This window comes from Pantherophis guttatus, chromosome 10 (genome assembly GCF_059756535.1).
Source record: "Pantherophis guttatus breed Tessera chromosome 10, ASM5975653v1, whole genome shotgun sequence".
In the NCBI taxonomy this organism is placed as follows: Eukaryota; Metazoa; Chordata; class Lepidosauria; order Squamata; family Colubridae; genus Pantherophis; species Pantherophis guttatus.
The window spans coordinates 10,658,921-10,674,942 of record NC_142072.1 but is presented as its reverse complement, the minus strand read 5'-3'; the positions used below and the strand labels follow the sequence as shown (position 1 = coordinate 10,674,942).

Here is a 16,022-nt window from a genome sequence, read left to right as displayed (position 1 = left end):
TACATATTAGGAAAGCATAGATTTGAGCCTAAAATTATAGTCTAGCTGCCTGAATTTGATCGCATTTGGCCTTGAGAAGACTTCGTCGGAGCAGAAGCAAAAGGTCTTCCATAATGGTCTTTTGAAAAATCCAAGAATATGTTCCTATTGATGGTTTCATCTTCAGGATCACTAAATACTGAGATGAGCAAGCATTATTAGACCAATGATGAAAAAGGAAATGAGATATAATATGCAATGGAGTTCCAGCTCTACTTGCTTTTCTCATGTTATTCCGTTTTTATTCTTTTTAAAGAATAAATGGAACATTTGGAACTATAATGATGCTTTAATATTACACATCATTTAACATCCAAATAGGATACAGAAAATTGACTGATTGATACCGATTTCACAGCAGGACACACCTACCTAATAAGGAACCTTTATTTAGCTTGGGTTTTAGGATGAAGCATTTCGACAGTGACACTAATTCTTTCCCCATACAATTCTCCCTTTCCTCCTACAGATAATCCTCATTTTACAATGATTCATTTAATGCTGTTCAAAGTTACAACAGCACTGAAAAAAGTGACATTTTTCACATTTATGATCATTGCAGCTTCCCCATGCTTATGTGATCAAAATTAGGGCACTTGGCAACTTGTTCATATTTACGATGGTTGCAGTGTCCCTGGGTCATGCGATCACTTTTGCAATCTTCTGATGAGCAAAATCAATGGGAAAGCCAGGTTCACTTAACAATTATGTCACTAACTTAACAATTGCAGTGATTCACTTAACTGTGGCAAGAAAAGTTGTAAAATGGGACAAAAACTCATTTAACAAATGTCCTGCTTAGGAACAGAAATTTTGGGCTCAATTGTGGTCATAAATCGGGGACTATCTATAAATTTCTGCTGGCCCAGTAAGCTGGTTGACTAAATTTCTTGAGATTCCAACCCTCCTCCTTTTTCATCTGGGCTTGTGATGGGCAACAGCCAACTTGCAGGTGATATACTCCGTATGGAGAACAACCAAATTCCCAAGATGGCAATTAGATGGACCGCCCCCCAATGTCAAATGACCAAAGGACACTCTCGAAATACATGGCGAAGAGCATTCATAGACAACTTCAAGAATCTAAGCAGGGGAAGACATCTCCCAAAATACTGGAGATCCCTTGATGACCAATATGATACATAGCATGGGAGAATCTCATGCTAAAAAAAAATAAGCTGGTGAAAAGAGACAAGGAGGAGGTTGGCAGTTTTGCAAAGATCTGGGATTTCATTGTCACATAAAAGTACTGTCACAAAATAAAAGCATACTAACATTACTTTCAGGAATGCCTAAAATATTAGCCACACTCAAATAGAATGAAATGTTTTATCAGCTGCTCCCTTTAAATATAGTCAAGATTGTATCTTTCTATGGCATGCTACCAAGAAGATAATTTGCAAGATACAATCAAGACAGGGTCACACAAGCTCCTCACGTGCTATATAAATCAGACTTTTAATCCACCTTCTAGCTTCTAGGTGAAAAACCCAAGCCTATTTTGGGCTACTTCTCTCACGTTTTTAAATGTGTCCACTAAGCCCAATTATTGAAAAAGAAATATCAGATTTCTAATATCAGATGCCAACATGCCTAATATATAAGCTTGTATATTTTAAATTCTAACCCTTGAGGAATTCTAGAACTTTAGAATGAAAACCACTCATATTTTAGTTGCACTGGAAAAACAGGAGCAAACAGAAGTTATGATTTATGTATCACTAGAAAACAGTTCTGCCTGAGCACTTACTAGAGTTGAACATAGGAGGATTACATTGAAGCAGCATCTATCTCTGTACAAATCCTAGCATTAAGGTTTCACATATGCTCATTTGTGATACTTGATCTACAACAATAATAAACTCTAATACAGGTCCACAAATGTGCATAATTGCAATTATTATTGAATAAATGGAGGCTTGAGGTTGCATAAATGGCGGTATTACCCGTTATTTACGGTCAGCAACCAATGGGAGAATTAGGGCACTGATGTTTCTCTTCCTGCTGGATTTTTGCTTTGGGCAAAACATAAATCCTGAACTGCCCTTGGAATGTTCATGCTGCAGTTACAAATTGATTAAATATTCATAACACGTCAAGTGCAAATAAATCTTAAGTTTTTAAAACAAACCATGAGATCCAAATGCAGTTTGGATGGGGTAATGGATTTTTTTTATAGAAACAAAATTAGCTTTAGGCTGGACCAAATCCATGGAGCAATTCATCCAGCATTCTGTTCTATAAATTGTTCCTATTCACAAAAGTCTGCCAGCAGCACTTTCAGCTACAACTTATACCTTCAGGAAACACAATTGATATAATGCATATTCTTACAAATATTAGAGCTCTGTATAGCCACAGTATGAATGCAAGAGCTGAATAATGACATAGCATGTAACAATCTGACTCTCTCAAATGTTATTTTCTATAATTAGCTCTTCTGTAGACAAAAGCTTGAAATTATAAGGTAGAAACTGAAATGTGCATTATATGTATGAGTGTAAATCTGCATATTTGATTTAAGTGTAGTGACATTTACATAATGCTTGGATGTAAGATAGATGTTGCCAATTGTACAAACAAAAATAGATTTGTCTGACAAATCATCTTTTGCTAGATGTTGTCCTATAGAATGATCAGCTTTCCCATTTCAACTGAGAATGACCGCCTAATGGTATAAGAAAGACAGCTAAATAAAATATCATTACTGTAAATAATCCACAAGTCATTCAAAGTGTAATTAAGTAATTGTCAGGGTTCCAAGTTAATAGCTTAACTGTATTCTTTTCAAAGGAAATACAGGCCATAAAAACACAGTCGTGGACTGAAAATATGCTCAAAGGAAGATTTAGGGCTTAGTGGGAAAAACCTTCATCTCTGTCCCTGACACAAATGTACAGTACTTTGAATATAGTGATTGGAAGTTGACACTCTTGTGGTCCCACTATAAGAATATATTAACCACTGGAATTTTTGCCTTCCCAAAGTTGCCTAGAAAACTATACAAAAGTATACTTCACTTTTTTAAGCTATAAAGGGCTTCCCGAGTACCTGAGCTTGGCTGGAAAATCTAGATATGCTGTCTAAGATAATATTTCCCAACTGATGCCACCCAAATGTTCATCACTGGTCTCATTCTTCCTAGCCACCATCCAAACAGCCATGACGACTGAGGATCATTTGTTACTCAGTGTATCTGGAGGGCATCAGAATTGGGCAATTATTTCAAGGAAGGGATTACAAATAAAAATCACAAATTCAGAACCATTGATAAATAAAATTAATTTCAGAACATATATACATACCATCTTCTTGAATTCTTTTTAAAAAGATGACCGAAACCCAAAATGTCTAATACTAGTACATAAAGACTTATTAGTTGGACCTTAAATTCTTGTCAGACTTGCCAAAACTCCTCTTCATTGCAGCACTTAACAGAGCTGTCTGCTCATAATTTCAAACCCAATCCATATTTTGAAATAATAAGACATGCCAAATAAATTTATTTCACGGTCTATACTTTTAATCTCTTCAGCATGTATATCCAAAATAACCACTCACTTAAACAGGTAAGGTTTCAAAAAATTAAACATATGATAAATTGCTCTGAAAAGCAGACCAAAGACAAATAATCTACACCTTAAACTGACCACTTCTGTCCTTAGATACAAAAATTCTAGCCTGAATGCATGAACTGGAACTGAGATTATCGTTTGTATCAAAAGTTCTCAAAAAGGCTGTCAAAGCAAGAGACTAAGACAGATTTGTGATCAATCCCTAAATTAAAAGCACAATTCTATGTATATTTCTTTGAAAATAAGTCTAACTCTCAGTGGGATATAACCAGAAAGTGTAAGCCAAATTGGTCAAAGTGTGGGGCATCTAACTAAGGAGTTGTTTGTGCTTGAGACTTATATGCAGAATTACAGTATGTAATGGAAAAGGCCTACAGCTCTAAAAGGAGGGAGGGAAACTGCCTTTTAAATTGTATAAACATACGCCTCTGATTTCCATCGAATTCATGGAAGAGCAGAGGGTTGGGAATTCTGCCTAAAAATTTCAGAATGCTTTCTTTCCCAATGTCTTCACCAGCTGGGATATAAAGTTTTACTTTTCTTTTTCAACAGGCAAATGCATGTCCCTTGTACTTCAAATTAAGTCTGGGCCCACCCACCCACATGCACTTGCAAGCATCAATCCCTGATTTGGGGGCTCTTGCTACTAAGTGGCAAGCATCAAACGCCACCCTCACCTGATGCTTGGCAGTCTCCATACCCTCCAGAACTGTCGTCTTGAAGTCCTCCTGCTTGCCCTGTGGAAGGAAAGAGGAGATCTCAGGGACCTTTCTCCATAAGTTCAAGTCAATTGGGGACAGGAAGGCCTGATAGTTGGCGATTCAAGTTTAGAAGTTCACCAACTAATGGAGGGAAAACATTTTCTGAGAATTCCAAATCCTGAAATCTGTCGTGGGCTTCACATACTCTCCAGTCTTCTAAGGCTTCATCCTTGTTGTTGGAACCCTTTGTCAGACTCTTATAGGGAAAAGATAGATATACACAGTATTTTCAAGGCACCTGGTGGGTAAATATGCATGAACCGGTGTATTAACAGTTTATGACAAAATAAAAAATATACTTCCCATTATAATTAGGAAGACTATTTAGACGAGTAGTCTAACCAAGGGTTTGAAACACCAAGGATTTTTAAAATCTTGGTTGGGCTGTCCTTGGAAACATATTATTTAAAGGGCCAGAAATCTGATATACTTTTTTTCTTTCCCATAATTTCTTACTTTCTAAGACTGACTTTGTGCACCTTCAAGTACTTAAATGCTACATAACCTTTACTAGAATTCACATTATATACAATGCTGTCGTATTCAAGCATCACTGAATTATCCTAGTGTTAAATCTTTCGACCTATTCAGAGAAAGAGGCAGGAAGTAAATACACTTGAAGGAAGCCCTAATCTTCCCTCTACTCTCATTTCCATTTTTCCCCAATACCAGAAGAAAATAATGGTGAATACTTCACGAAATAATTTGTTGAAGCAACTCTGAAGAAGTAATGTTTGGGTTGTTTCAATAAATCAGACTTTCACCTTGCAGGACAGAATACTATTTATTTATTTGTATCACATTTTTATTATTTTTATAAATAACTGGAGGGGGCAAACATACCTAACAGACTTTCCTCCTATTTTTCCACAGGCTAAACTGTAAGTATATCTGAAAAAAAAAACTTGCACTGCTTCTTCTACCGTATGTCCCATTTCAGAAGAGAAGACTTGCAAATATAATTAATATAACATAATTAACTTTCTGCACTTTTCTTCTCTAACTTTCTCAAATTTTTATTTGTATTTTATAATATAATAAACCTTAATAAAAAAAATTCCCATGCAAATATAGTTAGGTAATTCAGCTATTTATTAGTAGTCTTTATCAAAGCAGTCTTACACTAGAAGCTCCACCCTTATGGATAATTTAAGGTCTATCCAGTCTTGTCAGTAGAAGAGACTCAAGCACAGCATTCTTGATAAATACAAGAAACTATGAGGACTGAGCCAGTGATTATGGTCCAGCCAGAACACAATATAACCTCGCCCATGTTTGCTGAGTTAAGGGCTATAGAGCAACACTGTTAGCAATAGTTAACAACTATCTTACATTAAATATACCACACTGTACTGTGTTAATTCATTTTGTCTTGTTATAACAGCCCAAAAAATATATGCTTTCCAGAAACCCATCCCATGTCCAACAGAAGGAGGAATCATTTGTACTTGAACTGTTAATTTCTTTCCCATCAGGACTTTTCAGGAAGCAATAGGCTCAATTGGATAAAAGAAAAAGGAGGTTTTTCCACCTGCAACAAGTTGAGCTTCAACAAGAAGCACCAACTTTCTTACTGCCGCTTCCAAAAAGCAAATGGAAACAAAAGGCATAATATATTCATTTTGCCATAAAACCAAAAAACAGAAAAAGATAATTTCCCTCTTGTGCCATTAGCTTTCTTTTTTCTCATTAGCAGTAAAGAATTTTTTTTTTTTGGGGTGGGGGGGATCCTAACTCAGAGTAAAATAACTTTAAAGAACACATAACCAGCAGAGCCTCTTTACTAAGGGAGAATTAAGAAAAGCTTTCTTCAAAATTTGCCTTATTTTGAAGAAATCTTCCCTCAATTCTTCCCAATTTCTTTTCATCTGCAAAAAGGAGCAACCTATATGGGATGAAACACTTTTTCATCTGAAGATGCAGGGGAAGTTAAAGGTGTTATAGAAAAATGAATTGCTTACTGAAGCTCATCTGTGTCCTATTAAAAAGTCAACTTTCACATAGCTATTAAACAGGAGTTTGGGGTACAGAAGAGGGACCTAGTGTTAGATAACGGACATAGAAGAAAACAGAAATGTTACATATGTATGTTATATCTAAAACGTGGGATGTGATAAGGCATGAGTTTTTTAACATTATGTCCCTATAATGTACACCATACAGTGCTACAGTAGGGAAAATGCAAGCAAGAAATGTGTAGGAAAGAGGGATTGCATAATTAACAGTACTACAAAGGAACAAAAACCTGAGGGAATGGCTAAGACCTGGAAGGACATGGTTGTACAATAGCAAGGTTTCTAATTATCAATAAAGACATGGAATTATTTAGTGGATAGATGTGACACAGCTGTGAATTCTGCAGCCCTCTAAATGTAGATTAAGTATAACTGTACGATCAGCATGGCCAGCAATGAGGGATGACGGGAGTTGTAGCAATTCTCAATCTTGGTAGAGTAAACCCTTTCTGTTGTAGAAAAACAAATTAGTAGATAATCTGTACTGTAGGAAAATTAAGCTTTATACTTCCTCCAAACAAAAACATTAGCATATATCAATTTCCCTTTCACAGTTTACAGCAACCTCAGTAAAACATAAAGCTGTATGATTACTGTATAAATAAGAATTAAGAGTACATTGAACTAAAAACATATTTTTCAAATATGACAGATTATTTAATTGCTAAACAGATAATGTATAGAGATGCATGCTAGAACAATATTTGCGGCTGAAGAGACACTCAAGCCTCTTTTTAAATTAAATAACTTTTGTACTATGCCTTTTGCCCATCTTTTTCCTTGTAAGACAATTTTAGGTAATTTAACTTCAGGAATGGGTACACCCCTTTTTTCTCAAGATTATGATTTTGAATTATACACGTACTGATTCTTTGTAACCCACTTGCAGATGAATTAAAAAATATATAATTCATTCTGTATTTTTGGGTAAATGGCATGTAAATTGCCTTCTTTTGCTGTTGAGGGCAATGCTCAAACTGTGTTTTTGCACGGCACTTACACTACTTAATTCACGACCAGGGCATTTCACTGCATTTGAACTCAGCTCTCTCTTCCTACATTTCTACATGCTGTTATTTTCACTCTCAACAAAATACATTCAAAACAGTAGTCTTTTGTGTTGTGCAGTTCATAACCTCTCCGATGTGTACTGCAAGATATTTGAAAGTAATTCTTCCTATTTCATTTTGCATCCCTTTTCTATGGCAAGATTATTAAAACAACATTCTTTAATGTAGCCCTACCACCACTCTTCTCCTTTGCTGACAAAAATAAAAAAGTAGTAGAACCTTTTTCTCTGAACCAGTGTTCATGTGCAGGAAGAGATCATGAAATATTTATGGGTCAGAGATATATTCAAAGCTGTTGAATTTCTTTTAATTGAAAGGTTTCCTCTTATTTTGTTGCAATCTAAAAAAAAAAAAAATCACAGAAATGACAATTGGGGGATTTAACATGTTTTATTCAGATATTCTGGTACAATTTTCTGAACAATTCAAAAGCAGATTTTTGCTATGAAAAATTAATTTATCAAATCCTTGCTATTCCACCAATCTGTAAAACAATTAAGTCTTATATGAAGAGATAAATGTGCTTGAAGATGCACTTTAAATAAAATTGCTACCCAATATAAAGACCAGTGAAATTTGATTATACCAGTTAAGATTGGTAAATATCAAGTTACTTCCTATAAAAAGTGGCAAATGAACAGTTTAAACTTCTTCTAAAGATTCAAAAGAAAACAACCAAGAAGCATTCTAAACCTTGTACTAAACTCGTAAATATCTGTGACAAAAAACTGAAAAAAAGAGGTATGGATCTGAGGGAAGTAATAGAACTTTTCCAGAAGTGAAAATAAAACCTGACCTTGCTGTGGTTAGGGCATTGGATTAGCCCTAGAGAAATCCATCAAATTCAAATCAACTAATTGCCATAAAAGCTTTCTGAGTGAATTTGGACTGGTCACAGCCTCCCAATCCAACCTACCTCACAGGAGTGTTGCTATGGGAAAAAGGAGAGAAGGAAATGCTACACACACTGCCCTGAGCTCTAGAACAAAAGGCAAGCAATCAATGAAACAAATACTCGGGATCTGGAAAAGGAATACGCATGCTGACAAAATTTGATAAGATATATTTATACTGATGTATCATAAACAAGCTGACAGCAGAAATAGATTGAAAATAAATGCTAAAGAATGAATAAAGATAAAAAACTAGATACCTTGTAGCCTTGAAATTGAAGCCAGTGTACTGTTTTGCTAACTCTGCAGTCAATAGAAATTATTTTTTTCAAAAAAATAAGATTATGACAAAGTAATAAGGCACCAGATGCACTGTAGTTAAAAACATTTTTCAAAGACCAACATTGAAATTCCTAATTAATGAAATTTAAGTTAAACTGTCAATGAAAGTTTCCTATTAGCAGAAACTTACTTGCTTTATGCAATTATGGTGCCTCCTTTTATTTCCAGATAAAGAAGTGAATTCAAGTAAACTAACTGTATAATTCTGTGATTCATACAGTACATAAATTATTAAATAATGCTAATGTTAAATTCCTTCCTAGATAAGCAATTTGGAGATACATCTGCACCTTCAAAATATTCAGATTTAACTGTGTATTCCCTCTTGCTCTCTCTGAAATATCTACATATGTAACACAGAATACAAAGAACATGGATGAGAATAAGACAGATCTGGAGGTACTGACAGATCTCTGATAGGTTTGCAACAGATCAGCAAGAACCTCAATTATTTCCCAATAGCCTGCCCTATATTACACATTGAAATAAGGAGCTTGGGTGACCCTGAAATGAATGTTTATATGAGAAAACTGTATTTATCTACCACCCAAATAAGTGCATGTTATAACTGGATTTTCATTTCTGCTATCTTTATAATTGCACTCCTATAAATTGACAAATTTTATTGTCTTTCTGAATCAGAGGAAAACATTCCCAGCACTTACGTATTAAATAGAAAAAGGATACAAATGATTTCTGGTTCAGAGAACACTGGCAAAAATATCTAGCCGCAAAAGCCAAAGCTTGCATCTCTTAATTAAGAATAGCAATCCTAGCACAATTCAGCAAATTAAGATTGAAAGTTAGAGAATATATAGATTAGAAATGCTACCAAGCCATGTCTCTTCCACAAATAATATAGTCAAGAAACACAAAACTAATATTTAACCTACTTACACAACTTCAAATACACTCAAACTGGTTTGTTATCTAATTTTATAAAGTTTACTCCAAGTGGATCTATTCAACAATCCAAAAATGGCTAAACCTGGATCTATTCAGCTGTCTAAAACCAAACTGTGGTATCTACTAAATTATACCTTTTCACCTGATGCCATCTTCTTAATTGAAAAAATACCAACCATGTGCCATGCAAGATTAACTGTGTTTTTTAAAAAAGGCAGATGTCAATGCCTTTTCCATAAGGCACGACACAATGTTAACACTATACTGTACATGTAGTTGGACCTTAGCAAAACAAGATGCTAGAAACAGGATGACTCTTTCTCTGAAACAGAAATATCTGGTCATTATTTAATAGAGTGCAGTGGAAAAAAAATTATAAGCAGTTCTCACAAAAATTTAACTTTTTATTTACAAAATCAAGACTATATAAAAGTCCTAGTTGCAAAACAAGTGAACCATTATACTAAACTGGGTGTCGGCAACCTGCGGCTCCGGAGTCGCAAGTGGCTCTTTGGGCCCTCTGCTGCAGCTCCCTGTCCCATCACTGGTTGGTCCTGCCCCTAGCCCCTTTTAGTTCTTTTTTGGATATTTTTGGAAATCTGGGCTGGCTGAGGAACGATAGCCAGCCGCAGCAAAGGCTTCCCTTTGGGCGACCCTCCTCCTCCTCCCCCCCTCATGACCCTCTGGCCAGCTGTGGCTGAGCCAGGAGCGTGCGTACGAGTGGGGAGACTCTCCTCAAGCGAGCGCCAAAGCACAGGAAAGGCATGCAAAGGGTGGGCGGGTGCTTAAGGAGTGTTTTAACAGGACGCGGCTTCTCTCCTGCACTACAGCTCCAGCCATCGCCTTGCCGTGTCGTCCCCCACCCCCGGCAGCTCTTCGGCTGAGCGCTGAGGGGGCGAACTCCAGCCCGAGGCAGCAGGAAGCGGGCCTTACGGGCAAATGTGGCGCTTTCCTGCACTTTGGTGCTTGCTTGAGGAGGGTCTCCCCATACACGTGCACGCTTCTGGCTCAGCCACAGCTGACCAGAGGGCCACGAGAGGGTCGCTGGAGAGTGCAGGAGTGAAGCAGCCCTATACCTGCCTTCATGTCACATTTGTGCGTAAGGCAGCCTTCGCTTCCTGCCACTTTGGGTTGGAGTTCACGCCCTCCATGCTCAGCCGAAGAGCTGCCGGTGGTGGGGGATGGCACGGCAAGGTGATGGCTGGAGCCGTAGTGCAGGAGAGAAACTGCGTCCTGTTAAGACCCTCCTTAAGCGAGCGCCCCCCCCACCCCGCACGCACCTTTCCTGCGCTTTGGCACTTGTTGGAAAAGAGTCTCCCCACGCGTGCGCATGTTCCAGGCTCAGCCACAGCCGGCCAGAGGGTCACAAGAGGAGAAGGAGGTGGAGAGGAGGACGGTCGCCCAAAGGGAAGCCTCTGCTGCTAGCGATCATTCCTCAGCCAGCCCAAATTTCCAAAAAGAAGAAATAAAAGGAGTAGCGAAGCACCCCAAGAGCAGCTTGCTAGCTTGGCCCAGCAGCGGCTTTCCGAGAGAGAGGGAGGGAGGGAGACAGAGACAGTGGGGAAGAGAGAGACACAGAGGGGAGAGAGAGAGACAGACATAGATACAGAGAGGGGGTGAGAGAGACAGAGAGACACATACAGAGTGATACACAGAGAGGGGAAGATAGGGGGAGAGAGAGATACAGAGGGAGAGAGGGAGACACACAGAGGGGGGAGAGAGGAGAGATAGAGAGGGCGGAGAGGGGGAAGATAGGGAGAGACACAGAGAGATACAGAAAAAGGGGGTGAGAGAGGGGATGATAGGGAGGGGGGATAAGACATAGAGAAAATGGTTTTGTGGCTGAGTAGGCGTGGCTGGGGGGGGTCATGTGACTGGATGGGAGTGTGACATCAAGTTGGCCACCCCTACCCAGGTTTTGTGGCTCCCGGTGTTTTTTTTTTTTTCTGTGGGAAACTGGTCCAAATGGCTCTTTGCGTGCGTAAGGTTGCAGACCCCTGTACTAAACAATGTCCAACAATTCTATCTTGCTGAGTAACTAAAATATGATAACGTGCAGTATTTAAAAGATATAGCTGACTATATTTAAAGAGAAAAAAGGAATCAATAGAAATAACCTCTTTTCTTTTTTTCACAGCATAATCTATGGTGAACTCAAGGATTAGAGTGTGTGCCTCTCTGTGCTGTCCTGAAAAAAACACAAATATATCAGGAGTAACATAATTGTTGCCTTGCTGGATGGAGATCTTCCACTCACCAGATGGTTCTTCCGGCTCACTTTCATTCTCTTCCTCAGGAGGTGGGGGAGGAGGGGGAGGCGGTAGCTTTTTCTCTTTTTCTGCTTTAGCATTTCTTTCCTCCTCAGAGTAATACTCATCTTCAGAAAGATTAGCAAGGCTCTCATCCATTTCTCTGTATTCCACCTGTAATTGGAGTTGGCCAGAAAAAAAATGTTGACCGATCAAGTAAATTGCTGTGGGAGAGGTGATTAATACCAAAAACAATGAACGCAAATTGTATTGAATAAAATGAACAGGCTTCAAATTAAAGATGCAATACATCATAGAAAAAGTCAGTGTTATCTGTATAAGATTATCTAACCCTATGATGTGTTCTGGAAAAAATCCACACGGTCATTACAGATTCCAAAGCAGGGCAAGAGAAATTTCGTAATTTGATTACAAATTCAAAACTGTTCAATACCAGTGTTTTTTGATATAGAATTTGATTTCATTCCACAATTATATGCAAATTCAATATTCTATACAATTCTGAAATATTTATTCAAAACCATGTTCAACAACAGAGTTTAATTTTAGGACCGGGGCTTAATATTATGAAAGATAATATACACAGCCACTCCCTTCTCATGTTATATTATCAATTGTCATATTCTCACACATTCTACCTCACATTCACAACTAAGCTTTACCTTCAAACCTGGAACAGTGGAAAACTGGTGAGAAATCATAAGAGATATAGCACAAGATATCAAAAGAATATGGAATTACATAATTTCTCAGAAGTATTTCAGTAATTTTGCAAACAGAGTCATATTTGTCTTCCTAGGAAGAAGAGAAGAATTCTAGAAGCTCCCAAGTTTTTTTTTTCTATCTAATAACATTCTGTAAGATATTCTGGCAAAAAAATGGCAAATGGCAAAAAAAAGAAAAAAGAAAGAAAGAAAAAGAAAATGGAAGAAGGGAAGACAACTATATCATGACTCCGCCCATAAAGCGATTAAGTTAAAGAAGAATCCAACAACTAAAAAATCCTACCCCTCTGTCCACCTCTTTAAGAGCTTGGGACATTAAAGGATTTTAGAATGGGTATATAGCAGACCAGCCCCTCCCTCCAACCCAAAAGGCAGAAATAGTTTTGGAGAATGCAATACAATTTTTACATTGAGCGAACATAAATTTTGCTTTCAGTGAAATGTGGTTTATAGCCCTCTGAAAACTTAAACTGCAAAACAAGTCTTTCCATGTACAGCTTTCAACACTAAGCTTTCGAATATTAAGCTTTACTACTGCTACGTAAGCTTTCAAGCATTTTTTTTAAAATTTGATTTATATGCCGCCCTTCTCCGAAGACTCAGGGCGGCTTACAATGCATTAAGCAATAGCCTTCATACTTTTGTATATTTATACAAAGTCAGCTTATTGCCCCCCATAATCTGGGTCCTCATTTTACCTACCTTAGAAAGGATGGAAGGCTGAGTCAACCTTGAGCCTGGTGAGATTTGAACTTGCAGTAATTGCAGGCAGCAGATGTAAGTGGATGTTAATTAGTCTGCTGAGCCACCAGAGCTCCTACTATTTCAACAGTAAGAAAATAAAACAAGTTTATCTCTGTCCAAGGCAGGGTTTCTCAACCTTGGTCGCTTGAAGATGGGTGGACTTCAACTCCCAGAATCCCCCAGCCAGCGCTGCTGGCTGGGGGATTCTGGGAGTTGAAGTCCACCCATCTTCAAGCGACCAAGGTTGAGAAACACTGGTCTAAGGCAAGAGGTCTTCAAACTTGTGGACTTCAACTCCCAAAATTCTCCAGCCAGCTAATTCTGGGAGTTGAAGTCCACAAGTCTTAAAGCTGCCAAGTTTGAAGACCTCTGGTCTAAGAGGAAATGCCACTTTTATTTAAAGCGCTCCTCTTGCACCGAATGGTTTATAAGAAATACATTCTGAGGGAAAATATCTGCAGGGGCTTAAGAAAGCCCTAGGCCTGACTGACTCAAGAGGAAATGCCGTTTCTCCCGCCCAATTTTTGCCCTCACAACACCCCTGCAATGCAGGCCTGCCTGAAAGGTCAAGATGAAGGTCACCAAAGGACCCCCCCATCCCCTCCCCCCCATCCTAATTTTATATTTCGAGGAGTTTCAGGAAAAGGCGCTTGGCGAGGAGGTCGGCCTGAGGCGACCATGACCTCCGCTTCGTGCCTCCCTCAGGCAGCAACCCACCTTGGCCCGTTTCCGGCGGCTGGTCCTGCGGCCCTCGGGGGTCTCGGCGATGCCGGTCGTTTCGGAGCCCACGGCGGGGCCCGGGCCGGCGGGAGGAGGCTCGGATAAAGCCCCGGGCGGCGAGGCGCGCGGCGGTTCTTTCTTACGAGGCGTGCGCTCCGAGGCGACGCCGGCCTCCGCCGCTGTGGCGGCGGCCCCCAAAGAAGCGGAGAGGGCCGGAGGCGGCGGAGGAGGCGGAGGCGGCGGGGGTGCCGGCGCTTCGGAAGCGCCATCGCTCCCCGCGCCGCTCCCCGGGGCCTCCGCGGCGGCCACTTTCTTGCTCGACGACAGCATCGCCTCAGCCGGAGGGACAAAGGCGATTCCGCTCGGAGGAGGCCGGGCGCGCCGGAAGCTCCGCCCCCCCCCCGCGGCGCGAGCTACGTCACCGTCCTTCTAAGCCCCGCCCGAAGCCGGTTCCCTTCCCTGGGAGAAACGGTCGAGGAAGCGGGCGGGAGTGGCGAAACGAGGAGGGTTTTTTTTTTGTCCCTTCGCGCGCGCCGTAGCCTCAGTCCCAGGTAAATGCAGCACGTGCAAAAGCCATGGCTCTGCAACCTGGATGGATGAGGACGAGAAACCAAAGAATTCAGGTGCTTTTTCAGGAGGCAACTGGACATCTGCTGAGGATGATACTACATGCATTGCAGTTTAATTGCATTGCCGCCCTGAGTCTCCGGAGAAAGGCGGCATATAAATTGAATGAATGAATGAATAAATAAATAAATAAGCAAATCCAAAACAAATGGAAAAATAATTCTCTTTTCCTCCACCAGCAGATTGAGAGAGAGACAGATAGACAGGAGAGAAAGTGTGTGTGTGAGAGAGAGAAAATATGAATGAATCACTAGGAAAATTGGGTTCAGATTATAAATGATGTAAGTAATTTGAGAACATTAACATTAGTTAGTCCCGAAGGTGCTTTTTCAAGAGGCAACTGGACTTTCTGGTTTTCCTTTGAAGACCTTTCACTTCTCATCCAAGAAGCTTCTTCAGCTCTGACCTGATGGTAGTGGGGAATGGAAGGATTCATATCTATCGCATAGCTATGCAATGTGGGATGAACACCCTTCGAATGGTGTGGGAGTATGAACGGATTTTCAGAAAGGTTGCAGACCACAGGAACCATTAAGCACTACTCAGGTGACCCTGAGGACACAGATAAACCAAGTGCTTCAATGATCTTTAAAAAGATCTTTAAAAAGAATGTAAATGACCAGCTGTCTGCAAGGAATATAAATTCTTCCATTCGCTGCTATCCTGTCAGAGCTGAAGAAGCTTCTTGGATGAGAAGCGAAACGTCTTCAAAGAAAAAACAAAAAGTCCAGTGGCCTCCTGAAAAAGCACCTTTGGGACAACCATGACCTGGATGACTGAGTATCTCTACAGACTTTTAGTGCAGTATTTCTCAACCTTGGCGACTTGAAGATGCATGGGGCTTCAGCTCCCAGAATTCCTCCGCCTGCATGCCTATCTTACCATCCAGGTTGAGAAACAGTGGTTTAGTGCTTGAGTAGCAAAGGGACGACTGTGAAGCCAGAGACAGCATACAATATACATCTCAAATATTTGTGTTAAGAAATATTTTCTACATTGGTCCATTTTAAGGATTATGTTAAAATAGATTCATTTTGGATTGGTTTTTTCCCCCCCTGGGGAAAAAAACAGCAACATTGTATGGAATACAGTAATGGTCCTGAATGGATGACATCCACTCACTCACTCCTTACAGTAAAAGTTTTTATTAAAAACTTGGTGTTAATAGATATCCGCTCTCATATTAAACCTTTGCCTGTCCGCTTTCCCCTCAACAGATTCATTACAAAAGCCTCCAAACAGAAAAAGACTCGACTGTCTGAAGAGACTTTCTTGGAAACAGATACAATAGGGAGGTTGAAATTTCAATCTGGAATGTGTCAGCTTCCCATTTTT

The 16,022-nt window shown here is 39.6% G+C and overlaps 1 protein-coding gene across 4 annotated transcripts in view; it reads right to left on the bottom strand.

Annotated features, from left to right (window-relative positions):
- KDM1A (lysine demethylase 1A) overlaps positions 1 to 14,560 on the bottom strand; it is a 32,438-nt gene extending 17,878 nt beyond the window's left edge. For 2 of the 4 annotated variants that reach the window (XM_087876586.1, XM_060693999.2), the window contains exons 1-2: positions 14,058 to 14,503; positions 11,859 to 12,024 (exon numbers count right to left, since the gene is read on the bottom strand). In XM_087876586.1, coding sequence (XP_087732712.1) covers positions 11,859 to 12,024; positions 14,058 to 14,390 — 499 coding nt within the window. In that variant the 5' untranslated portion in view covers positions 14,391 to 14,503. Of the gene's footprint in view, positions 1 to 4,291; positions 4,352 to 11,858; positions 12,025 to 14,057 lie in introns of all 4 variants that reach the window. The other 2 variants (XM_060693998.2, XM_087876585.1) reach the window with 2 other exon arrangements.
- Between the last annotated feature and the right edge of the window lie 1,462 nt (positions 14,561 to 16,022).